Source organism: Erythrolamprus reginae, chromosome 1 (genome assembly GCF_031021105.1).
Source record: "Erythrolamprus reginae isolate rEryReg1 chromosome 1, rEryReg1.hap1, whole genome shotgun sequence".
In the NCBI taxonomy this organism is placed as follows: Eukaryota; Metazoa; Chordata; class Lepidosauria; order Squamata; family Dipsadidae; genus Erythrolamprus; species Erythrolamprus reginae.
Genome location: NC_091950.1, coordinates 145,740,193 through 145,765,665, shown reverse-complemented (window position 1 = coordinate 145,765,665; position 25,473 = coordinate 145,740,193). Strand labels below are relative to the sequence as shown.

At 39.2% G+C, this 25,473-nt stretch overlaps 1 protein-coding gene across 5 annotated transcripts in view; it reads right to left on the bottom strand.

Annotated features, from left to right (window-relative positions):
- The window catches only part of SPTB (spectrin beta, erythrocytic), a 150,971-nt gene that overhangs the window by 39,014 nt on the left and 86,484 nt on the right, over positions 1 to 25,473 (bottom strand). For all 5 annotated transcript variants that reach the window (XM_070728312.1, XM_070728320.1, XM_070728334.1 and 2 more), the window contains 14 exons: positions 24,126 to 24,276; positions 22,173 to 23,043; positions 19,615 to 19,752; positions 17,277 to 18,033; positions 15,770 to 15,972; positions 15,541 to 15,631; positions 14,397 to 14,543; positions 8,432 to 8,695; positions 7,021 to 7,236; positions 6,747 to 6,836; positions 5,846 to 6,130; positions 3,904 to 4,034; positions 3,556 to 3,760; positions 476 to 847 (listed from right to left, as the gene is read on the bottom strand). In XM_070728312.1, the coding sequence (XP_070584413.1) occupies positions 476 to 847; positions 3,556 to 3,760; positions 3,904 to 4,034; positions 5,846 to 6,130; positions 6,747 to 6,836; positions 7,021 to 7,236; positions 8,432 to 8,695; positions 14,397 to 14,543; positions 15,541 to 15,631; positions 15,770 to 15,972; positions 17,277 to 18,033; positions 19,615 to 19,752; positions 22,173 to 23,043; positions 24,126 to 24,276 (3,921 nt within the window). The remainder of the gene's footprint in view (positions 1 to 475; positions 848 to 3,555; positions 3,761 to 3,903; positions 4,035 to 5,845; positions 6,131 to 6,746; positions 6,837 to 7,020; positions 7,237 to 8,431; positions 8,696 to 14,396; positions 14,544 to 15,540; positions 15,632 to 15,769; positions 15,973 to 17,276; positions 18,034 to 19,614; positions 19,753 to 22,172; positions 23,044 to 24,125; positions 24,277 to 25,473) is intronic.

Genomic DNA, 25,473 nt, shown 5'->3' with positions numbered 1-25,473 from the left:
GACTGTAACTTGTTGCTTATATCCTAAGATTTTTATTAATATTGCTTCTTCATTGCTTATTTGACCCCTATGACAATCATTAAGTGTTGTACCACATGATTCTTGACAAATGTATATTTTATTTTATGTACGCTGAGAGCATATGCACCAAGACAAATTCCTTGTGTGTCCAATCACACTTGGCCAATAAAAATTCTATTCTATTCTATTCTATGTGGATTATTTACTGTAATTCTGCTAATTCAGAGAATAATTTTTTCTGGTATTGGTGTCAAAAGATTCTGGCAAAATCTTACTTCATAGACTAAAAAGCTTTCCAAGGGTAAGTAGTCTCAATTAGGTTAAGTAAATTCATAGTTTATTGGCTTTGGTTAGATCTCACAAGCTCCCAGTAAATTGGCCGCCTCACCCTAGCCATCAGATGAGGGATGACCACTAGGTGGCTCCATGTGTTTTTAAGAAGCTAAGAGGTTACCTGTACTTTCAACAGGTGAATATCTCTCTCAAAGGCTTTGTGCATCCTGTGGAAGGACTCGGCTGTATTGACATCTCGGCCTAACTCCTCAGGCAGCTCCTTGTGCTTCTCTTCAATAAGAACACGGATCTCACTACCATCATAAAAGAACTTGTAAAGATCATAGGAGGCTGTCAACAACTGCATTCTGGTGTCAATCAGCTCAAGCAGGTCAGCCCAGCTCTCGTTCAAGGCATCCCTCCACTCTGCAATCGTGGCAGCTTCCGGGTGGATATCAATCAGCTGATCTGTCCGGTGAGTGACATTGTTCACCCATTCCTGTCCCAGGTTTCCTGTTTCTCGGGCGAAGTCACGGAACTTTTCCCGCAGCAGCTAGTCAAGAACCAAAACCAGAATGAACAAAATATTTTTCAATACCTTTCATCCTTGAGCCCCAAATGCTAAAAATTTTGCCTGGTGATACAGATTTTTTAGTTTAGTTTTTGGCTTTTTCAGTTGTCAGACCTGCTTTTACCCCAAATTTAAACATAGGAGTACCTTAAAACTGCTGCTTCCCACTTTCTTGTCTTAAAGATTGGCTATTTTCTTTTTACGTAACTTTATTAGGCAATATTGAAATAGTGTGTATGTATATACAGTATATATAGAGAGCTGAAGGGATTGGATACTGTAGCCTAGAGGATAATTCTTGCAGGTTCAAGTCCCAGTGGGTATGGCTAGCTGATGAGGCCAAAATAAGGCCAAAATAGATCTATCCTAGTCTCCCTTAATTTTCAAAATTCAGCAAAAAAAACATGTGACACATACAGATAGCATTGTCAGCTATCAATAAAATTAACTGCCTTGGAAATGGCCCAGGTTTGGGACGAGAGGCAAAAAAAGGAGTTGTGATGTTCCTTCAATACACCAGGGTGATTCGACACAAAAATATGTAACCCTTCCCTGGTGCAGAGCTGAAGGGATTGGATACTGTAGCCTAGAGGATAATTCTCTGCCTTACAAGACAAAGGGTGCAGGTTCAAGTCCCAGTGAGGGTATGGCTAGCTGATGAGGCCAAAATAAGGCCGAAATAGATCTATCCTAGTCTCCCTTAATTTTCAAATTCAGCAAAAACATGTGACATATAAAATAATTCCCCACATAGGCAGTTATTATAAATGAGGCACTGCACTGCCCAAGGTTTTACAGAGTGCATCACCCTTTTCCCACAATCAATTTTTTCAAGGGTTTAGTATAAACATTTCAATTTTAATATTAATTGTAATGTTTTAACATTAATGTCTGATGTTCTAATCCTGTTTTAATTCTGTAATTGTTTTATTCTATTATTTATGGTATTGTAAGCTGCCTAGGGTTGCTTGGAAAGAGATGGGTAGCATACAAATTTAATAAAATATATAAATAAAAACGGTATCAAGTAATGTTTTAATACATGTATATTTTAACACAAATAAACTTCAATTGTTCTCTTTATTTTCTTTGATCCTTTAAGAGCAAATCCACAACATTCAGTCAATATGCAGCTAGGGGAAATATCAGTACAGAGTCTTCTGAAGCAAAAACAGCTTCAAATATTTCTCAAAGGTGAAGCAGTAAAACCCATGATAATACTTGGGTAAGTTTTGTGCTAGCAGTAAGAAATAAGAATATTTTTTGGCACATCACAGTGGACCACCCTGAAAACGATCTATTCTATTCCTTATTAATATCATTTTCACAAGACCTGAGAGATGTATTAGGAAATTTCACAATGATGATACAAATAATTTAAAAAAGATTTTGTTAATCCACAGAGAATTTACAGAGGTTTGGCCTGCAGAAATGGTTGCTAAGTTTAATTATCTAACTATGATCAGGGACGACTCAGACAATTATTTAATATGTCCTGAATTAATTAGGAATAATCTAGACTGGTGAGCACCTAGCTTGGCTTTGTGGTTTACATCTACAGACTAGGGATTGGACGCCTACAATCATAGATTGCATTTTCAAAATAAGGATAAATGCCTTTTAAAATTTTCCATACTGACAAGAAAGGGAGGTAGTTGGAAGAATAATTCTAGCCTCATAATGGAACTGCATTCTTTTTGATTCATACACTATATCTGATCTCTTTTATTTTGTTTGAATAGAAGGAGCCTTATGAATATAAAGAAATAGTGGTGGTGTTACAGGTGTGACTCTTCTACAGGTTTCAGCAGAATCTAGTACCATAATTAAACTCTGTGTAGGATTTATTACAGACACTTTTTCTATATATAGGGTTCTATAATATATAAAATATCTGTTAAATTGTTATGGCAAAAAGGCATTGTTGTCTAGAGTTCCCTCATCAGATGTCTTTCTTGCTTTTGATTCAAGAAACACGAATCCCTCTAGAAACAGCTTGTGATCTTTCCTCTTCCCAAGAGTAATATATACATTTCTAACTACTAAAATATTGGTAATTGCAATGCACCTGTCAGCAATTTTCTGTCAAGCTATTGTAGGACATTATGTAGAGCAGTGGTTCTCAACCTTTCTAATGCCGCGACCCCTTAATACAATTCCTCATATTGTGGTGACCCCCACCCATAAAACCAGCGCCAATTCTCCCAACAGAGCTTAAAGCTGATTGGTAGGAAGGTCAGAGGAACACCCACACTGTAAATGCCTAATTGGTTGGATTGTTTAAAATATGTTCCCAGCAGTGAAGGGCTACCAAAATTTTTACTACCACACTGTGGGCGTGGCTTATGCAGGACACCCGGCATTTTCTTTCAACATCTTTCAATGCAAATTGGGTGCTCTGGGGTGGAGCTCCATTTTCACTACCCCCTGTCCGGGTAGTAACACACCCCTGGTTCCAAGGCCCCAGAATAGAAGCTTTAGTTCCTAACACCATGGGAAATTTGTCTTTTCTCATGGTCTTAGGCAACCCCTGTGAAACGGTCATTCAACCTCCAAAAGGGCCCCAACCCCCTAGGTTGAGAACCACTGGTGTAGAGCCAAACTGCACCACTTGTAACCTATGGTCTACACCTCAAAATAAAATGGCCACAATGGACTTCCCAATGAACATTCTCACAGTGCTTGCTCACAGTGGCATGGTCGAGGTCTTGACCCATCTCTGGGGATGATGCGATTACATCTCTCTCTGCAATCCACTGCTCCAGATCATCAACTTCTCGCTTCAGTTTGAACAGGTGATATGCAAGTTCTACTTTGCGTCTGCGTTCCTCAGCCAGGTCTTTCAACCCTGCATACTGCTTATCTACTTGCCCCTGCAATCGGATGATATCTTCTCTGAAAAAACCACAAAGACAAAGTTTGGAGACAAAGTCACCTAAAAGGAAAGGCATCTCAACTCAATCATACGCAATAGATTGTGATTCTCCTGGCTGTTATATTCCAATGATTTCGGAGTTACTGTTATCAAATGTACTCACCCTTCTGGGTGGCCAGCAGATAGCAGTTTCTGAGCCCGATTGGCCAGGTGCTTGATGTTTTTTCCATATTCTTCTATGGATCGCTGCTGGCGAAGGTGTCTCTTCAGCATCACAATGCCACTCTCTTCATCCTGAGATGGTTAGGTAATTGAATTTATTGATCTTTGCAGTGAAGGAAACCCTTAGGTCAGGAGTTGGCAACCTTAAACACTCAGAGTCACTTGGGTTCGTTTCACAGAGCAAACAAAACACTGGAGCCACAAAACCTGGTTAGGCATGGCCAACTCCATGTCACTCACTCCCACCCAGTCACATGACCCTCAGCCAGGCCTACCCAGGTTTTGTGGAAATAGATAACTTCTCTGTCTCCCTCCCTCCCTCCCATCATTCTCTCTCTCTATCTCTATCTACGCTTTTTAAGAGCCATGTTGCTGATGGGGGAAGAAGTCACTGCCCAGGGAAACAAAAGCAAACAGAAATCTAATTCCTCCTGAAAGTGCTGAGATCGGGGAAGACCCAGGAAACATAAAGCGGCGTGATCCGCTGTGAAAGCTGGACCACGCCTCTCCGCTGTCCAACTTGCCAATGGGGGCACTTCTGCCGGGCCATCTCCCACCCCCAGCTGGGTTGTTGTGCTCAGCAGGGCAGGGGAGCGCTTCCCCACACCGACCCCTTCTTTCTCTTGTCCTCGTCAACAAGGGAGGAGGGAGGCCAGGCTTGGGAGATGGCCCTCACCCCGCAAGATCCACCTCCGCCATTCTCTCCCAGCAATCTTTGCAACCGCAAATGTACCGGGGGGGATGCTGTTGCTGTGCAAAGGCAAGTTCAGACAGTGGGACAGGAAGCCACAGCAGAAGGCCCAAAGAGCTGCAGGCAGCTCCAGAGCCACAGGTTGCCAACCCCTGCCTTAGGCCCATTCCCTAACAATAAGGTCAAGGAAAACCAACCCCCTTGCTACATGCCCTCCTCAACCGGCTTAGGTTACACAAGTTAGAACTGTTTTATAGATTAATCTTCCTTTTCTTGTTGAAAAGAACTCCTGACTCTCAAGATTTCTCCCTGCTTCTTATAACCAAGGCCCTCTACATTTTTACATCCTCTCATTGGTCAGCTGGAAAGGATGCTGCTCAGGTCCACGGGGCACAACTGTGTAAGAATCAATAGGACAATGCAGAATTGCTGCAGAAGATGTAGTAGATGAAGTCAGGAGGTATGCGGAAACTAGCCAAAGAGTATATAAGTTATGAAATTAAGTGGGACTATGCTCCAGTGGACTTGCTTCTGAATCAGGTTTAGTAATATAAGATAATTTGTGAAAAGATTACCCCTTCTTCTCCCAAATTGTACACATTCGTGATATCACTAAAGTATTTCTTATCCTAAAAAAAGATAGCTTAAGCACAGCAAAATGAAATAAGTGTTGTTGAAAACATTAAATCACCTCCATTCTGATGGAAGATTTTTTTCTGTCACAATTAGATTAAGGTGCTCTATCTTCTTTTGCGTGGGAAAGTAAACTACAATGCTTTGTGTATGAGAGACAAGAGAAGCGAGAAACAGGTTTTTTTCTTTTTCACACATTGCTCTTTTTAAAACTGCCACGCAGGATGTTAAGCAATTATCATACAATATAGACACATGCACAAGTGCACATAGAAAGACATACAATATCATACTGGATTCCAGTCATGTTTCTTTTGCCATTAGTGACATAAAAGAAGAGAGAAATAATAATTAATGAAATTGCATCTTTGTTCTCCTAAAGCTTTATGAAGAATAAAAAAAATAATCACAATAGAATGAGGTATGCAGGTCTTAACTGTCACCAGAGATGAACAGCAAACAACACTGCTAGGGTGTCATTTTCCTAGAAAGCAACACTTTTTGGGAATAGTCTTCTACCCGGTAAATCCTACTTCATTGGCATGGGAGGTGCTCTTACCTTTGGCTTCTCATCTGTCCCTACATAAAGCTCCTGTTCACTTATCCAGGCCTCTGCTTCTCCAGCATCTAAATAGTATCGCTGAGCCTCACTGGCTTCTTGTAGGCGCCGCAACCTCTTCAAGGTTTCCTCCTGTAAGGTGCGCCAGGAAACCTGTAACTGACTGAGACATTCTTCCGTGTCTCTAAAGTCCCCATCCCCTTCAGCTTCAGCCAACATGCTCTTCCCTCGATCAACAACTTCCTCAATTCGTGGGGCATGGCCAGTAATTTCTTTCTGCAGGGTCTAGGCAAAGAATAGAGCAGGTTTTAAAGAAACGAATGAGTGAAATCAGAAACAACTTGAATAGACGTCTCCCTTTTATTAAACTGTATTCTGTATTCCTGATGGATAATGAAAAATAGGCAGCAAAGCTCCAGGCCCTAGAGGTCAGGCACCTCAGATATGACACCCTCTGCAGCTGTTATTGGATATTGTCAGCTTAAGAGAGAAACACTTGTTTAATTCCAGTTAACTCCAGTTAAACTTCTATGTTTCTATGTTTCTACATCTAAGAACAATTTAAGAATGTTTCATTCATGCATTGAAAGTGAAGATAAATATGGGACACTATAAAGAAACGATGCTAGGAGATGTTTAGTTCACAATTAGTTGCATATGAAAAAAAGACAAAAGCTTTGCTTCATTTTGTTAACAATTACCATAAAGACAGAAATATGTGGGTTTTTTATTTATTTATTTGATTTATATGCCGTCCCTATCCGAGGACCCAGGGAAGCTTATAACATATAAAACAACAATTTTGAATGTTCATAGCTATAATGAAAGTTCAGTTGCTTTGTTATAAAGTAGAATTTTAAGTGAGAAAAAATCCCCATGCAGCTATGATGGGGAGGCTCACCTGGTTTTTCTTTGTAAGCAGCTGGACTGACAAAAGATTTGTGCCGTGGTCAGTGGACTGAGCAAGAGGAAGTCGTTCTTGCACCCAAAGCTGCATTAAAGGAGAAAGATTAAAGTAACCTGACAAAATGTCAAATGTGTATACAAAAGAGGATGAAAGACGAACTCATGCAATTTTCCTAATATCTGAAACAACTAATCCATGTGATCCACCTTCTGATACCTTCTCTCTAAATGACACAAATAAAGCCAGTAACTACCTAGCCAACACTCACCAATTCATCTGCCAAATCCCGGTCCAATTGATATCTGGCCTTAACCATCTCCAGTTCTTTCCTCTTCCTACCCAACGGCTCTGCAATCTCCTGAAATCGCCTTTCAATGATCTGATGCTGGCTGTCCACTTCATCCATGTCCCTCTTGACCGGAGGGCCCTGAGAAAGCAAGCCTTCCATTTCTTTCTTCCGCAAGCTGACTTGTTCATCCAGGTGCTGAAATGAGATATCTTCGTATTTTGTTGTCTTGTTGAGATCTAGATGCTTAACTCCATCACTCAGACATTACATAGGTATCATCCTTATTCCCATATAGACTATATTTGAACAACAGACTGCAAATGTTCCTTTCAGGGGTGAATTGTTTAGAAGTGATTTGAGAAGTGGTTGGGAATTACATCAATTTACTACAATAATTAGTAAACTGTGGATAAATTTCAGGCATTTTCTAGCAGTTTGGATCTGTTCAAGAGAGTTTATAATAAAGGTATTTCTCTGAAAGTTATTTCCCATTTCCATTCTTGTCCTTAATCCTCTTGTCAAGTGGACCACAACATTTAATTTTGGACTTGTCTCCAGTACTTTAGAATTCCACAGGAGACTGACTGAAGATGACTTGCTGCACTTCAGAACTGAAGCCAAAAAGGGACTTCAACGTGGATGTGGGCAGACACACTGCACCTTTCTTTAAAAAGCTTAATCTTTTTCTAAATTCCACAACAGCTTTGATCCAAAGTACAGGGGATGCCGACTCTGTAACTATTATTCACCACTTCAAATAAATCCTCTCTGGGAGAAAAAGCCAAACATGCCTAACTTGCATGCTACTGAGCTCAAGAGAGATGGAGACCCTGGGAGAACTGTTACTTTCTCTTTAAATATAATTTTATTGGAAGTTTTACAAAAAGGGTAAAAATATAAACTAAAAAAAAGGAAATATGGAAATAAGAAAACGGAAGACGTAAAAGAGAAAGCTAAGCTGCAAGTGTGTATGTATGTATATGTGTATATATATATGTGTGTGTGTCACATGTTTTTGCTGAATTTTTAAAATTAAGGGAGACTAGGATAGTGCTATTTCGGCCATCCGACAGAAAGTGTGTGTGTGTGTGTGTGTGTGTGTGTGTGTAAGTAAAATGGGAAAAAAGAGAGAAGATATAAAGTAGCAGCTTCTGATCTTCTTTATTTATTTATTTATTTATTTGATTTTTATGAGCAGTTATATGTTCAACAGCAGATTTACCTCCCTCTCTCTGAAGTTAAATCACGATTCTCTTCTTTCCATAAACTATCCTAATTGTCAAAAACATAGATCTTAAATTCACTTTTTTCTGATTTATGCAAGAAGTCCATAAATAAGGGGTTTCCAACAATAAACATAGACATCATCTTTAGGAGGACTGTTACTTACTTTCAAGTTTTTTAGAAGGATGTTTACACTTGTGAGATCTTTTCCTTGGACATCAGATTTTAGCTTCTCCTCTATCTCACTGATCCATGCGCTCAGGTCAGCATAGCTCTGTGCATAAAGGTCCGAGCGGTTAGCATCAAACAGCTGCTGTGCCTTTTCGTCGGTGGTTGCCTGCAGTATATCCCAACGTTGATGAAGTTCCTCTAGCTTCTGGCACACAACATCTGCATATTGGGGCTTTTGCTTTGCCAGCTGTTGTCCTTCCTGGGAGAAAAGTGTACAGAAGATGAGAAATATTATTTATTTTCTCTTTCGTTTTCATAGGACAGAACATATAGCTAGTAGTCGAACAGTGCTCCCTAGGCAATTACTGTGATGTGGTAACACAATTATTACTGACAGTGAAATTGAAGGTCCTCCCAGTGGTACCAGATTCCAGCAGCTTTCACTACATTCATAAAGAATATTTTCCCAATAAAGCAAAATGTTTGTAGGTTAGGATTGAAATGAACCATCCTTGGTGTTCTCTGACCTTGGCCGTTTTCTTGTAGACACGTCGTTACCCAAACTAGATAACATTATCAATACTAGAATATTTTCCATAAGAGTAAAGCAAAGAAATCGGCTCTCCTAGATCAGCTCCAACTAACAGGGAAGAACTGGTCGAAGAGATAAAACAATGGGAATTTAGGAAGAAATATCCATATCATCTTTGAGTTCAAGATCTTATAAAAAATCAACTGGAACGTGTTGATGCATACTAGATTTCAAGAAAACCAACTTTGTGGCTGCCATATCATGTTAGGATAGGATTTAATATCTGGACTTCTAACATAACTGTCTTATACACTTTTATTCCATTAGCCAGAATAGGACTGAACGTAAAAACCACATAAGGACAAGTCTGCATTTCTGGTGAACTCTGCTTGAGGAAGTGACTGGCCATAAAGCGGTTCATGGCAGCTCCCCTTGAATAACAAGAATGTGTCAGCAGGATGAGAACTGTGTGATAAAAGGATGCATATTTACATTTCCTGGGTATACACAGGACGAAAGCAGCAATAAAAGACCTTGCTTTGTGGTAAACAGGAGATAACCATATTCACAACAAAGGTCCCAGGAAATTGGCCATGAGAGACATTTGTTCAGTATAAACTAGTTATATGCCATATGTAGATAGGAAGGACTCGGAAGTTGTGTCATATCTTAGAGTTATGTTATTGGATGTTTGTATACCACTTGACATATACGTATAACCTTACCCAATTTGCATATTCCCCCCAATAAAAGGAAGTGCACGGCCCAAAACTGTGTCATTTCACCCAGAGAGAAATGTGTCCAAGTTTTCTTTCTAGGATTCGAATTCCTGAGTGACCCCACGCGTCTGGGTTGCCCTAAGTCCCTCTGAAGACCCTGTTCCCCACAGGGACTTTGCGGCATCCGCACAACTTCAGCCAACTTAGAGAAATATCCTGTCCAGCAAATATTAAATATTCAGGCCAGGAGAAAGACGAGTGTGCAGAAGTTCTAAAAAATGAAGACACTGAAAATTCAATCTTACAAGATTTCAATCAAAAGCAAAAAATTGGCAGTTTATGAAATCCATTTGGATTAATAGGAAGCTTTCAACGGAACTACTGAATCGAAAGGGATATGTATATCAAACGGAAGATGGGTACAATCTCCAGGAAGGGACTCTTGTGTAGATTCATGGAGATTGATTATCCATGCTTTGATGGCAGCGTGACTACCTCTGAAGCCTTTATGTTGGGAGTTAGTGGGTTTCCTTGTTGAATTGGTAGACTACCAAAGAACAGACAGCTGGACCAGATAAGTGAGGGAGTCCAACCCAGCATTCTTTTTAAACTATACTACCAAATACCCAATATTACCAGAAATAAATATGGACTAATGTGAAAATGGGACTTAAGGGAAACTAAGTCAAAAAAGATCTTTAGTTTTTTTCAGTAGAAAAAAAGAAGGGTTGGAACTATATATTTGAAAAGATAGTATGATAATAATATATGTAGCGAGATAGCAGATCTTGCTTTGGCATTCAACCAAAAAGGGAAACAGTTGACAAAATAAGGAGGAGGAAATCTAAGTTAAACAATGATTAACAATGAATTATATCTGAGAAAAAGAGTTTACAGTGTCATGTTGGAGCTCCTTCTGTGATCTTTGAGAAATTGTAATAGATGAGCATAGTGCTAAAGAATGGAAAAGAGAGAAATATTGCTTTTTTTTCCAGCAAAGAGGGAAGAATGGATGGAGTCTTGAATGAATAGATGGAGGAGTAGATAATTACAGGTCACCTACTTTAATATATAAATATTGGGCAAAATTCTGTAATGAATTATTACCATGTTTCCCTGAAAAGAACCCTGAAATAACTATTTGGCCTTATTGCCATGCACTCAAAAGCCCGATGGGGCTTATTACCAGGAGATGTCTTATTTTGAGGGAAACAGGGTAAATAGCTATTTGTGACTATTTAGAAAAGAATGCATTGTGAGCCGCCCCCAGTCTTCGGAAAGGGGAGGCATACAAATCTAATAAATTATTATTATTATTATTATTATTATTATTATTATTATTATTATTATTAATTATTATTATCTCATTTCTGGTAGATGGACCTATTTAATTGACTAGCACTGGACATAATATATCTTGACTTGAGTAAAGCATTTAAAATAGTAATAGACTACTAGAGAAGAAACTGGACAATGCTAAAGTTGGTTGAATGCTTATACCCAGTGATTGAAACTCAGTGGTTTTGCATAAAGCTGAAGGAAAATGTAAACACAGCAATGATGCCACTAAATTTTTTTTAAAAAAGTAGTCTGTCTCATAAATAGAGCAGTGGTTTCTTAAAAGTGAGATACAGGAGGACTTGATGCCCATTGCTGAGAGTGTGAGGAAGAGCCCATGGAGGTATCTCCTAACATGACTCTAATCTCCGATAAATTCTTGAAACTACAAGTATGTCCCCCATTGAGGGGGAGGCGCATGCAAAAATGATGTAGCATTTTGTGTTACTAAAGCTGCCATACATCATGTTATTAAATGCATCAAAGTATTTCACTTTCTTTATAAGAAATTGTTAAGTTTTAGGGTTGTGAAAAGAAACAGGTGGATTAATTCATTCTTCGCAAAAGGTTTCCATGTGAGCTGCCTTCCTACTCAGGGAAAGTGGGGGAAATCCTATTATTAAGTAGCTACTATATACTGTAACTGAACAATGTAAGGAAGTCTCTACTTCCCTGTTGTTCCTGTTTCAAAGAATAATCCCATGTTTTGTTTTAAAAGGGAACAAAAAACTGGATGAACATAACATAGTAATCTCAACGGGTTGAGGCGCAACCCAATCTTTAAAGATTATATGTTAAATTACTAACATAGATTGTTTTTTTTTTTTGGGGGGGGGGGGGGGGTGTTATAGATTTTTTTTTTGTATTGGATTTTAACCAAAATTGTTGTAGCACTAGGAAGTTTAAAGGAAACCTCTATTTGTCAATAGTTATTTAGCAAACTAGATATACTATATTCTTGAGTTTAAAGTAAAAATATAATCTAAAAATATGAAAACAGTAACTCCAAATAGACTTGTTGCAAGAATTCCTAGTTTATTACACTAAGTAGGAGGGCCGGAGTGGCGCAGCAGGTAGAGTGCTATACTGCAGGCCACTGAAGCTGACTGTAGATCTGCAGGTCAGCGGTTCAAATCTCATCACCGGCTCAAGGTTGACTCAGCCTTCCATCCTTCCGAGGTGGGTAAAATGAGGACCCGGATTGTGGGGGCAATAGGCTGGCTCTGTTAAAAAGTGCTGTTGCTAACATGTTGTAAGCCGCCCTGAGTCTGAGGAGAAGGGCGGCATAAAAATCAATCAAACAAACAAACAAATAAATAAATTAAAAAAACAAACAAACAAATATCTTGTCTGGTCTGAAAACATACATGCACAAAATTCCTGTAAATTATCCTTTTGTATGTGCAAAGAAAATGTAAAGTATGAATTCTACAGTGGTGGAATTCAAAACATTTTTTTACTACCGGTTCTGTGGGAGTGGCTTGGTGGGGAGTGGCAAGGGTCTGCTACTGCAAAATCTCCATTCCCTCCCCACTCCAGGGGGAAGGATATCCCCATTTTCTCCTGATCATCTGGGACTTGGGAGGCAGAGAATAGATGGGAGTGAGGACAGCCAGAGGTGGTATTTACCGGTTCTCTGAACTACCCAATATTTCCGTTACTAGTTCCTCCAGAACTGGTCAGAATCTGCTGAAACCCACCTCTCTATATATAAGTGTGTTTTCAAATATAAAAGAGATACATTATATATTTTGTTATACAGTTGGCTTCACCACTACTCCTCTACAAAGGTGCAGACATGAAACAGCTCTTTAACTTGCCAATTTGCCATTATCTGAATTTAGTGGTATGTATTAACAGTTCTTAGTATTACGTTACACAACTGAATTTTTAAGACTAGCAAGGGATGAAAAAAATTCAAAAACATCAATGTAATATTCCAATTGGTTGCAAAATCAGCGTGGCAATTTTGATGAGAGAACTTCCAAGGATTTTTAACCCATTTAGCATTCATTGATAATTTGCCCCTACCCTACATTTTTAACCAGAGATAACTGTTTAATGACAAATTATCACAGATAACCCCCGCTTGGTTAAGGACCTCGGAGTACTAATTACAAAAGACCTAAGTGCCAAAGCCCACTGCAACAACATCGCCAAGCAGGCTTCAAGAGCTGTTAATCTAATCCTACGTAGCTTCTGCTCTGGAAATCTCACACTACTTACCAGAGCTTACAAAACTTTTGCCAGACCCATCCTAGAATACAGCTCATCTGTTTGGAACCCATACTGCATCTCAGACATTAAACCCTCAAAAATAATAATAATAATAATAATAATAATAATAATAATAATAATAATAATAATAATTTTTGTTGTTGTTTGTTGTTGTTGTTATTATTATTATTTCTATTACTATTACTATTATTATTATTATTTAGATTTGTATGCCGCCCCTCTCCGGAGACTTGGAGCAGCTCACAACAACAGAACACAGTACAAAATGTCCAGAGATACTTCACCAGGAGAGCTCTGCATTCCTCCTCCCGTAACAGAAACTAGACTTACAATCCTGGGCCTAGAAAGCTTAGAACTAAGACGCCTTAAACATGATCTAAGTATTACCCACAAGATTATGTGGGTATATGCTGCAACATCCTGCCTGTCAACGACTACTTCAGCTTCAACCACAACAATACAAGAGCACATAACAGATTCAAGCTCAATATTAACCGCTCCAAACATGACTGTAAAAAAATACGACTTTAGTAATAGAGTTGTGAAAGCTTGGAACTCATAACCAGACTCCATGGTATCATCCCCTAACCCCCAACATTTTACCCTCAGACTGTCCACAGTTGACCTCTCCAGATTCCTAAGAGGTCAGTAAGGGGCATGCATAAGTGCACTGGAGTGCCTTCCGACCCCTGTCCTATTGTCTCTCCTGTATCTCATACATCTTCTCTTCTATCCCTATATCTTTCTTCTATTCTCTCATCAATTTATTTTATCCTATATTCTCTCTTCTATTCTTTCTCTAATTCTATTTCCACGAAGGTGTCCTCTATTACCTTCATTGTGTATTATTGTGTATTGGACAAAATAAATAAATAAATTTTGGTAGAGTTAGTAATCATTCCTTGTTTTTCTTTGACTCTGTTATATACGGATCTGCATTTGTACTTCAGAGCAGTTTACAAAAACAGTAAAATACATACACAGTTACAATAAAACTTAATAAACAAAAAGGATAGTGATTTCCAACCCTGTCTCAAAAATTCTTACAAACATGAGGAGGAGCCATAAAAATGTTAAGATGTGGGAGTATGAAGACAAACCATGCTATTCTGGGGGAATAAAAAGCAACATACCTCATCCAGCTTTTCTAGCCATCCTTGGTTGGAAGCAAGTTCAGCCATAAAAGCCTGATGCTTCAGCCATTTGCTATGCAAATTACGTGCTTCATCATATGACATATCTTGGGCAGTAAGCATCTTTTCTTCAATCCACATGGTTAGCTATCAATAAAAGAGCGTTATGTTTATAAAGAATGAAAAGTGTGGTTATGTAGCATTTTGCTGAAAGTGGAAATCTATGGTCTTTCACAGATATTACCAGACACTCCCTTATAGTGTTGGCTTTTCCAACTTGCTGCTGTTCCTGGTTTTTGCTTTTGGGATTTTTAAAAATATCTTAAATATCTTTAAATATCTTTGCCAATGGCAGTTTTGCTAAAAGGGTGGGGGCAATGTGAATCTCGGGGGGGGGGGGGGGCTGATTCCAGAGGGCACCCCCCCCCCACTAGAGAAGGCTCTTCCCCTAGGCCCGCCAAGCAAAATTGTCTAGTTGACGGGACCTGGAGAAGGCCGACTCTGTGGACCTAACCGGTCGCTAGAACTCATGCTGGGACTCCCTCCCTTTTCACCACTGTCTCTGCATTCCATCAGTCATACTAACTCACACCAACTTTCACTGGATAATAGAATAGAACAGAATAGAATTCTTTATTGGCCAAGTATGATTGGACATACAAGGAATTTGTCTTTGGTGCATATACACAGGAGGAAGAATACTCCCATGGCATTTTAGCTGTGGCTTCCAGTACCACCTGAAGTCCTCACTATCCCCAACCCAGTGGTGAAATTCAATTTTTTTTTACTACCAGTTCTATGGGCGTGGTGTGACTTGGTGGCCGTGGCAGGGGAAGAATACTGCAAAATCTCCATTCCCATCCCACTCTGGGGCCAGCCAGAGGTAGTATTTTCGGTTCTCCGAACTACTCAAAATTTCCACTACTGATTCTCCGAACTACTCAAAATTTCCACTACCAGTTCTCCTGAACCTGTCAGAAACTGCTGGATTTTACCCCTACCCCAATCCCCACAATCACTCCATATACACCTACTCCCAAACAATAAAATCATCTATTACTGGCATCAATCAAAGCTATGGCCTCTCTTGGGGGGAAAAAAGGGATAAGCACAGACTCATCCTAGATTAGCAGTAAATTCTTACCTCTTGGCAGTTTTGTAAGAAATTTTGCAGGTCATTATTGTCCTTTAGTAACACAAATGCCTCTTGTGATTTTGTGACATTTGTCCTGTGTCTAAAAATGATAAAAACGTTGTTATTAAAGAGAAATGTTTTCCTATTTCTTCCACAATAGTGTCTTGCCATTTCAAACTCAGCTTTTGCACTTGCAAAGTATAGGTCTGAGTTCATTGAACTTTCACCCCGACCTTACCTTTCTTGAATCAGTTGAACTTTTTCCATAATTTTGTCAGAGTAAATATTCCCATCAGCAGCAAGCCTGCTCCCGGTGCCTATCAAGCCAGTAACCTTTTCTTCATTAGCTGCCATATTAGCGAGGAAATCTTCAAATTTCCGTATAACAGCTTCTGACGCTTCTAAGGTGTCTGGTGGCTCAGTGTGAGCTAGTGTATATTCCTAAATCAGATATATTTTTTTAAAAAATGAACATGAGAATACAACATAGGCAGTTAAAAAATATTGATGCCTTATACCAGATATAAAAATTATTCCCCCACTTATTAAAGTTAATTTGATGATGCTATCATATAAATGACAGCTATAGGAAAAGACATCATATAGGCCAGTGATGACAAATCTTTTTGGCACCGAGTGCCCAAACTAAAACACATGTACATGTGCACATGACAGAACATTGGAAACCCAAAGACCAGCTGGCCCATACGCATCAGCTGGTCTTTGTGTGTGCTGGAGCACTGGAAACCCAAAGAACAGCTGGGCTTTTTGGGGCCATTTTTCAGGCTGTTTGCAGGCCGTTTGGGGATCATTTTTGGCATGTACATGCTGGAAACCAGAAAAGCAGCTGGTGACAGTACATGTTTGCACAGAGAGGGCTCCGTGTGCCACTTCTATCCCGCGTACCATAGGCTCACCATCATGGGTATAGGTTATACAGTGTTCCCTTGATTTTTGCGGGTTCGTACTTCGCGAATAGCCTATACCACAGTTTTTAAAAAAATATTAATTAAAAAATACTTCGCTTTCCCCCCCCCCATGCCACGGTTTTTCCCGCCCAATGACATCATACGTCATCGCCAAACTAATAATTTTTGCAAATAAATAACAAAAAAAATATTATTGTTAATAAATAATTATGTTTATAAATATCAGGATCACTAAGTGTCTTATTCAATGGTGAGTACTAGTAATAATGGTGAATAAATGGTTGTTAAGGGAATGGGAAATGGTAATTTAGGGGTTTAAAGTGTTAAGGGAAGGTTTGTGATACTGTCCATAGCCAAAAATGGTGTATTTACTTCCGCATCTCTACTTCGCGGAAATTCAACTTTTGCGGGCAGTCTCGGAACGCATCCCCCGCGAAAATCAAGGGAACACTGTATGACTTATTAAAAGGTTGAGTGTGCCAGCTACTAAACATAGCTTTTAGCTTTTTTTCTGTTTCTGAATATATGCAAATAAATAAATAAATAATATAAGTGGTGCTTAATAGTGACCTTCTTGGGCCATTTGATATGCTTAGGTGACATAAAGGGCAAAATTTAAAATTCACACTTAATCAATGTCTCACTTAACCAACATAAATTTTGGGTTTCCTGGTGGTCATCATGAATCAAGGATATTTGTACATACGTGTATATGACCAAGTCTGCAAATGTGATTTCTTATTACTGAACAACAAAACACTCACAATACTCAAGGACCAGGATGCAAACTTGTGACACGGTGTTGAAACACATTACCTGATTGGTAAGGATGATTTCCGCTTGTTTTGCATCTTTAAGAAATTCTTGGAAGCCAAGACAGTGGTTGAGGAATTTCTCCCTAGTGTCCCACATTTTACACAAAGCATTCCAGCCTGTCTCCATGCCCTCTAGCCGCTGCTTCAGCTGCCGGTACTCTGTATCTGTCTGATCCTGAGTTACTCTGTCTCCTATCTTCTTAACGTTGCTGTAAACGTCTTTGTGGTGATCAATCTCTTCCTTAACGGTAGCGTGATGCTGCAAGAGATGCTCGGCTTCCACCAAGGAGTTGGGCACCTCTTCCGAAGCAACAGCTTTTTGTGCCTTGAAGAGCCACGCTTGGAAGTCGTCTAAGTCTTGCAAAAACTTGTGCAACTTGCTGGCCTCTCCAAGGGAAGCCTCCTGGGACTGTAAAGTATTTTGCAGGTCCAGCCAGACCCCAGAGACGGCTGTCAGTCGACTATAGATATCATCGGCTAAATCAGGCTGCTCTTCAGCAAGCCGATGGGCCTCCTTCTGCAGGACAGCAAGCCTGGCTTGAATGGCTGCTAGGTCACGTTCAATGCCATACAATTTCCTCTGCATGGCAATCATGCCTGCCAGGTTTTTACCAAGGTCCTGGGTAGATTCAATGACTTTGGTTTTTTCCAGGATCCATTTCCTGGTTTCCTCACAATCAACACAATAATTGTGGAGGCTGAGTGCAAAATCAACAGCTTTTCGCCTTTGAGCCACCATTTCCTGGAAGACCTTCCACCTAGGACACAAAACAAAATAAAGCAATTTTTGTGATGAAATAAATGCCCTTTCTTTAAGATAGATCGATGCTGTGGTTCAGTGGCTAAGGCGCTGAGCTTGTCGATCAGAAAGTCGAACTCTGGGCTGCAAACAACAATATAAAGCAAAGTAGAAACAAAATAGAAACAATTCTAAAACCCTTAATATTAAAACATTCATATCCATTCAGCTGGGACAAGATGACATCATTCACTGGCTCCAGGCCTGCCAACAAAACCATGTTTTCACAGCCTTTCGGAAGACCAGGATGGTGTGGATCATGCGGATCTCAATGGGGAGTTGATTCCATAGAGCCAGAGCCACCACAGAGAAGGCCCTCCCATGCGGTCCCGCCAGCTGATATTGTTTGGCCAAAGGCATCTTGAGAAGACCAATTCTGTGGGCCCTGACTGGCCGCTGGGAGGTATGTGGCAGAATTTGATACCGTACATAATCTGGCCTTTGAAGTATATTTATTTATTCCAAAATAAGCATAGAGAAAAACCTTGTTTCTCCATAGAGATACATATTTGACCTGCCTTTCCTTCTCTTTTCCATAAATCTATCTTTGGGAGCAATGCATTATATGGTGGAAGAGAAATGGGGGGAGGGAATTGCCATCACTAGATGATGGATAAACAAACGGCATTCCCTCATCCATCTTGTTTGCTTAGACCAGCGGTAGGCAAAGTTGGCTCTTCTATGACATGTGGACATGTTCGTGATGTATGTGGAATTTTATCCATCTGGGACAGTAATGATTTAATGACAGTAATGAAAGTAATGACCACATTTGGAATACTGTGTTCCGTTCTGGAGACCTCACCTACAAAAATATATTAATAAAATTGAACGGGTCCAAAGACAGGCTACAAAAATGGTGGAAGGTCTTAAGCATAAAACGTATCAGGAAAGACTTAATGAACTCAATCTGTATACTCTGGAGGACGGAAGGGAAAGGGGGGACATGATTGAAACATTGAAATACGTTAACAGGTTAAATAAGGTTCAGGAGGGATGTGTTTTTAATAGGAAAGTGAACACAAGAACAAGGGGCCACAATCTGAGGTTAGTTGGGGGAAAGATCAGAAGCAACGTGAGAAAATATTATTTTACTGAAAGAGAAGTAGATGATTGGAACAAATTTCCAGCAGACGTGGTTGGTAAATCCACAGTAACTGAATTTAAACATGCCTGGGATAAACATATATCCATTCTAAGATAAAATACACAAAATAGTATAAGGGCAGACTAGATGGACCATGAGGTCTTTTTCTGCCATCAATCTTCCATGTTTCTATGATTTAGTCTTGGCGCAGGTCCCAGAGCAATTAAATCATAGACCTGAGATTGGAATGCAGTGTTGCCATGAGCTAACGAAATTAGCTGGAGGTGACATGATTATTTGATTATTTGGACGACAACTGTGATGAATAAAGTTATTAAAGAAGAGTGTTATGAGCATTTGCAATCTGTGTAATAAAGGGACAGAACAATTCATAGCAATATTTGGAAAACAACAGTGAAGAAAACGTTGGACAAAAATAAGAGAATCTATTACCTAGCATTCAGATGCTCTTGGCACTGCCTCACTTTCCCACTGCGTGGATGGCCACTTTCTATTAGGGCACTAGCAGCTCTATTGACCCCTTCAATCTGGGAAGCCAGACTGTTTATTTCTTGCTCCAAAATATCAAACCTGCAAAAAAACAACCACTTTGAATGAATAAATGAAACCAAATCCACCATATAAAAACCTGGCATGAAATGCCAACTAGAGTTCCAGTCATGTATAATATACAGGTGGTCCCTAAATTAACAACCATTCGTTCAATGACCGTTCAAACTTACAGTGGTGCTGGTTACAGTGATACCTATGAATGGTCTATGTACTCACATTTATTGCAGCATCCTCATGGTCACATGATCACAATCCAATTGGATTGGTACCCGGCTTGCAGTTATTAGTTTGCAGCATCCTGTGATCCCAATTTGCAACTTTGTTAGCGAGCTTCTTACAAGCAAAATCACTGGGGAAGCCAGCAGGAGATCACAAATGGTGTCTAAGTGTTTACTTAACAATCCATGGTGATTCATTTAATGACAACAACTGGAAAGGCCATACTTTCTATTGCTAAGCAGGGCAGTCATGGCGTTGTACTTTACAACCATGGCATTTATTGATGGAAATTCTGATCTCAATTATTATTATTAAATGAGGAATCTTGTATGTAAAATGACAGTGACAACAAGGATCATATCTCATGCACAGTATCTAGATTGTGTCTAGAAAGAGGAGAATCTAAGCTTAAAAGCAGCACCTGGAAAAAAAAACCTGTTTTCATGTCTTAGACTGCAGAGATATGTTCTGATGCATGTATATATAATAAGTTTAATTTCTGGATATGTAAAGATAATGAGTTACTTAGGGCTGTCCAGACTTCTGAATGTTTATCAGTTCTTCACTGTTATCCTTTTAATTTCATTTTACATTTCCTATCAAGAAAACAGTATTGGGAAACTCTGTGCAGATGAAAATTGTGCGTGATTTTTGCTACCTAAACATGCACTATTAGTCATTCTGATTACCACTGCAAAATGCATACTACTTTTATCTCAGATAACAGTTCACAATTTACTCAATGTAGATTTAATAGTACATGAAGTAGCCTTCAGAAATAACATTAAAGTACAGTAATCTATACCTGCCCCTGATTAACTGATTGGATCATTCATTCATAAATAAACAAGTTACCTCTCTCTGTCAATTTCAGCTGCAAATTGTGTTTATATATACCAACAGTAGGAAAATCGTATGTTAATCTGTTCCTAAAAAAGAATTCTTTGATATATCCACTAACATATAATTGTGCTAGTGAGGGTTTTACAGCTAGTGAGGGTTTTACAGCTAAGACTGTTTGTTATCTTCAAAAAAGAGTACCATAATTCTTGGGGATGCTAAATCAACAAACAGAGCTTGTGTTTCACTGCTGTTCACCTTGATTCACTATTCAGAAAAGTTAATAGTTAGTCTCTGACTACTGCTGAATTATTTTTGAATTTAGGATTCTATTTATACTTTTGTGAAAGAAGGTCTGTGTTTATGCTGAAGGAATCAAGTCAGGTATTCATACTTTGAATTTTTGTGGTAGTAATCCCCCTATCACCTTTCATGCCTGTCTTTGGCAGGTAAACATTGTTGCAGAGTCACACTGCAAAATATTTTTGTCTCACGTATGTAAATTGGGGTTACACATACTCTGCTTAAAAGTTTGTGAACTGTTTTGAATGTTCAATACTTCTGCATAAATATGACCTAAAATGCAATCTGTTTTCCACACACATCCTGAAACTATTTCAGCTTCAATCGCAACAACACAAGAGCACGCAAGAGATTCAAACTTAATATTAACCGCCCCAAACTTGACTGTAAAAAATATGACTTCAGCAACCGAGTTGTCAAAGCGTGGAACTCATTACCTGACTCAGTAGTGTCAACTCCTAACCCCAAACATTTTTCCCTTAGACTATCCACGATTGACCTCTCCAGGTTCCTTAGAGGTCAGTAAGGGGCGTGCATAAGTGCACCAGTGTGCCTTCCGTCCCCTGTCCAATTGTCTCTCCTTATCTAATTTATCTTTTCTTCATTTCAAATATGTTCACCTATACTTTTATATCTTTTCTTCTATTCTTTTCTTTACTTATATTATTACATATCTTTCTCCTCAATGTGTATTATGTATTGGACAAAATAGATAGATAGATAGATAGATAGATAGATAGATAGATAGATAGATAGATAGATAAGATAGATAGATAAGATAGATAGATAGATAGATAGATAGAGATAGATAGATAGATAGATAAGATAGATAGATAGATAGATAGATAGATAGATAGAGATAGATAGATAGATAGATAGATAGGATAGATAGATAAGATAGATAGATAGATAGATAGATAGAGATAGATAGATAGATAGAGATAGATAGATAGATAGGATAGATAGATAAGATAGATAGATAGATAGATAGATAGATAGATAGATAGAGATAGATAGATAGATAGATAGATAGATAGATAAAGGAGAATCCAGTTTTAAAAAATGACATTGTCTACCTATGTTGTATGACATCCAGATCTTCTAAGGTGTCTGGAATCTCCATATGTTCCAGCCATTTCTCTTTCTCGCTCATCCAAAGCTCACATGCATCTGTCTCGCTTAATATAGTATAGAGATCCAAAGCATCCTGTAGCTTCTGCCTGCGCAGGTCTGCCAGGGACACCACCTCATTGTACATTGTCTTTATAGCCATGAGTCTGTTCTCAAATCCTGGAACATCCCGGAATTCAGCAGGGAAGCTCTGGGCTTGCCTATTCAGGTTGTCCATAATTTTCTTATTGTTTGCTACCTCGTCCAAGAGATCTCTGTGCTTTTTAACCAGGGCTTGAGTGGAATATTCATCATGCCCCACATCATCACTGGAGACCAGCCGATTAGCATCTTGGAGCCAGGCCATCAAGTCATCTGCGTCTACCTGGAACTGGAAGAAGCTTTCCGCATCGTGTAAGTTCTTCTTGCGGAAAGCTGCCAATTCTTGCAACTGGGACCAAATAGCTTTCACTTCTTCAATCCTGCTGCAGATTTTTGACGCTCCAAAATGCTTCTCGGCAATCATGCTTTCTCCCTCCCTGATGGTCTGCTTCAGATGGGCCCCTAGGCCACGCAGCTCATCCTCGAAAGCTTTATGTTTCCTCTGTAAAATGAGGATACTGGTGAGGTCCTTCCCATAGTCCAGGGAAGAATAGATCTGCTCTTTCTCCCTGATCCAACTTTCGGCTTCATCCAGTTCCCAAAAGAACTTCCACTGGCGCTTGGATTGATCAAGACGAGCTTTCCTCTTTGCAGCCAAAGCAATCAGCTCTCGGTAGTAAAGTTCCAGGAGGTTCACACGATCACGAATTATTTTGGGATCACATGGCTGATAACCTGCACATGGTATGTAGGCAAAAATTACAAGTAGTTCTAATACATAACAGACTTTCCTTTACATAGATAATCTTATGGTTTAAACTTCTGGGCATAATTCATACAATAAATAGCCGCCCCCAGTCCATGGAGAGGGGCGGCATACAAATCCAATCAATCAATCAATCAATCAATCAATAAATGTGAAGAATAACTGTCATTTTTGCTGGTTAAAAAAAAATCTGGAAATTTATGACTTGCAATTTGGAAGAGAAACCATGCAAATCAAGCCAAAAATAAAAGGGAGAATATTTAAGCAATAGTGGTGTGTTTGTTTAAAAAGACTGGCACCTTTTCTGATAATTTTACTGAATATAAATACGGTATTTAAAAGGACATGACAAGTCTTATTATAGAGGTGCACCAGGAGATATAATCATATAATTATTATATTAGAAGAAATTATTTATAATTATTATTATATTAGAAGAAATATTTTATTATAATAAAACAAGTTCAAGGCTTTTCTCCCTTTCCCCCCTTTCTTTCTTTCTTTCTAACTAGCAGCAGAAGCTTTTTATAAGTGATGCCACAAGTAATCATATAATATATTAATATAATAAAAAAATATATTATTTATAAATGCCATACTGAATATATGTCATGTTCTCTATATTTCAGGGAGAAAATTGAAACTATGGAAGAAATTAGCAAAAACTGGCAATTACTACACTAAGCAGCACTATAGAAATCATTCCAGTATCATTCAAGCTACATCATTCAGGCCTTGTGTTCACATTCCAGGAACCAAAAATCCATAAACACTCAGCTATAATTCTAAAGCACATGTCCATCACCTATGATTCTCAAGCTCAGAATCAAGAGATTCTAATTGAATGTAATGAATTATACAGCTAGCAATTCATTCAATCAATCAATAAAAATATTGACAAAGTGTATACAAGCATTCACTTCAAGCAACCAAGGAAAAAAGGAAACTTTCCAGAGGCTAAATATAGGCTGTCCTTCTTCATCCCTTCTCCTTTTATATAGATACAAACCCCAATGATATGCTCATTCTTAGCAATTTGGCAAACACTTACCATCTCCATTGGCAAATTTCAGGGCAGCTGCATTGACAGCATGAATCTTCTCTGCCTGAATAGCCATGTCAGCCTCCATCAACTTATGCTTCTGAAGCAAGTCTTCTGCTTCCAACAGATGCTTCCCAGTTTCAGGAGATGAAAGTTTTACCTGAAAAAAATATATTTAAAAAAACTGAATTTTCTTTTCTTTTAAACAAAGTATGGAGTAGACCTTTGACCATCCCACCACCTCTTTTTCTTTTTCATGAATAGTGGTTTAGGATGAACCTGAGAAAAGAAACAGAAACAATTTATGTTTAAGAAAAACAATTCAGGGACAGATAAATTTATGGGCACACAGCTGTCTCTTCCTATGGGACTACCTCCGGAACCGCCTGCTACCGCACGAATCCCAGCGACCGATAAGGTCCCAAAGAGTTGGCCTTCTCCAGGTCCCGTCGACTAAACAATGTCGTTTGGCGGGCCCCAGGGGAAGAGCCTTCTCTGTGGCAGCTCCAGCCCTCTGGAACCAACTTCCCCCGGAGATTAGAATTGCCCCCACCCTCCCTGTCTTTCGTAAACTACTCAAAACTCATTTATACTGCCAGGCATGGGGGAGTTGAGATATGTCTGTGTGTATGTTTGGTTTTATAATAAGGGTTTTTAGTTGTTTTATTATTGGATTGTCACATGCTGTTTTTATCATTGTTGTTAGCCGCCCCAGTCTATGGAGAGGGGCGGCATACAAATCCAATAAATTATTATTATTATTATTATTATTATTATTATTATTATTATTATTATTAATTATAACATGGCATTCTGAAACCTGTTGGAGAAGACACTTAGGAAGACAAATTGGATGGAGAAACAGAGGCGGGCTTTCTCGAAACAATGGAAATTGTGCTCCCATGTACTCCCAAATTGTATCCCTATGGGATTACACCCCACGGTGCCGAAGCAATTGGCAGACATCAGGGGTGAAATGCTCCCGGTTCGCTCGTGCCTGTTAGCAGTCGGAGAACCAGGTGCAAAGGGAGCACGAAGCTCCACCCACTGCCCAGACGACGCCATTTGGGTTCTTTTACCATCTGTACATGCATAAAGCATTCTGTGCATGCACAGAGGGTAACAGAACCCAAATGGTGGTGTCTGAGCAGAAGGACCTTGAACTCCCTTTGAAACCGGCTCTCCGACAACCGACAGGCACGAGCAAACCGGGAGCATTTCACCCCTGATGTCTGCTAAGTCAACTGTTCTCCAAAGCACCTGAAGGGAGCAATGAATGGAAACTAATCAAGAAGAGAACCAACCTAGAACTAAGGAGAAATTTCCTGACAGTTAGAGCAGTGTTTTTCAACCAGTG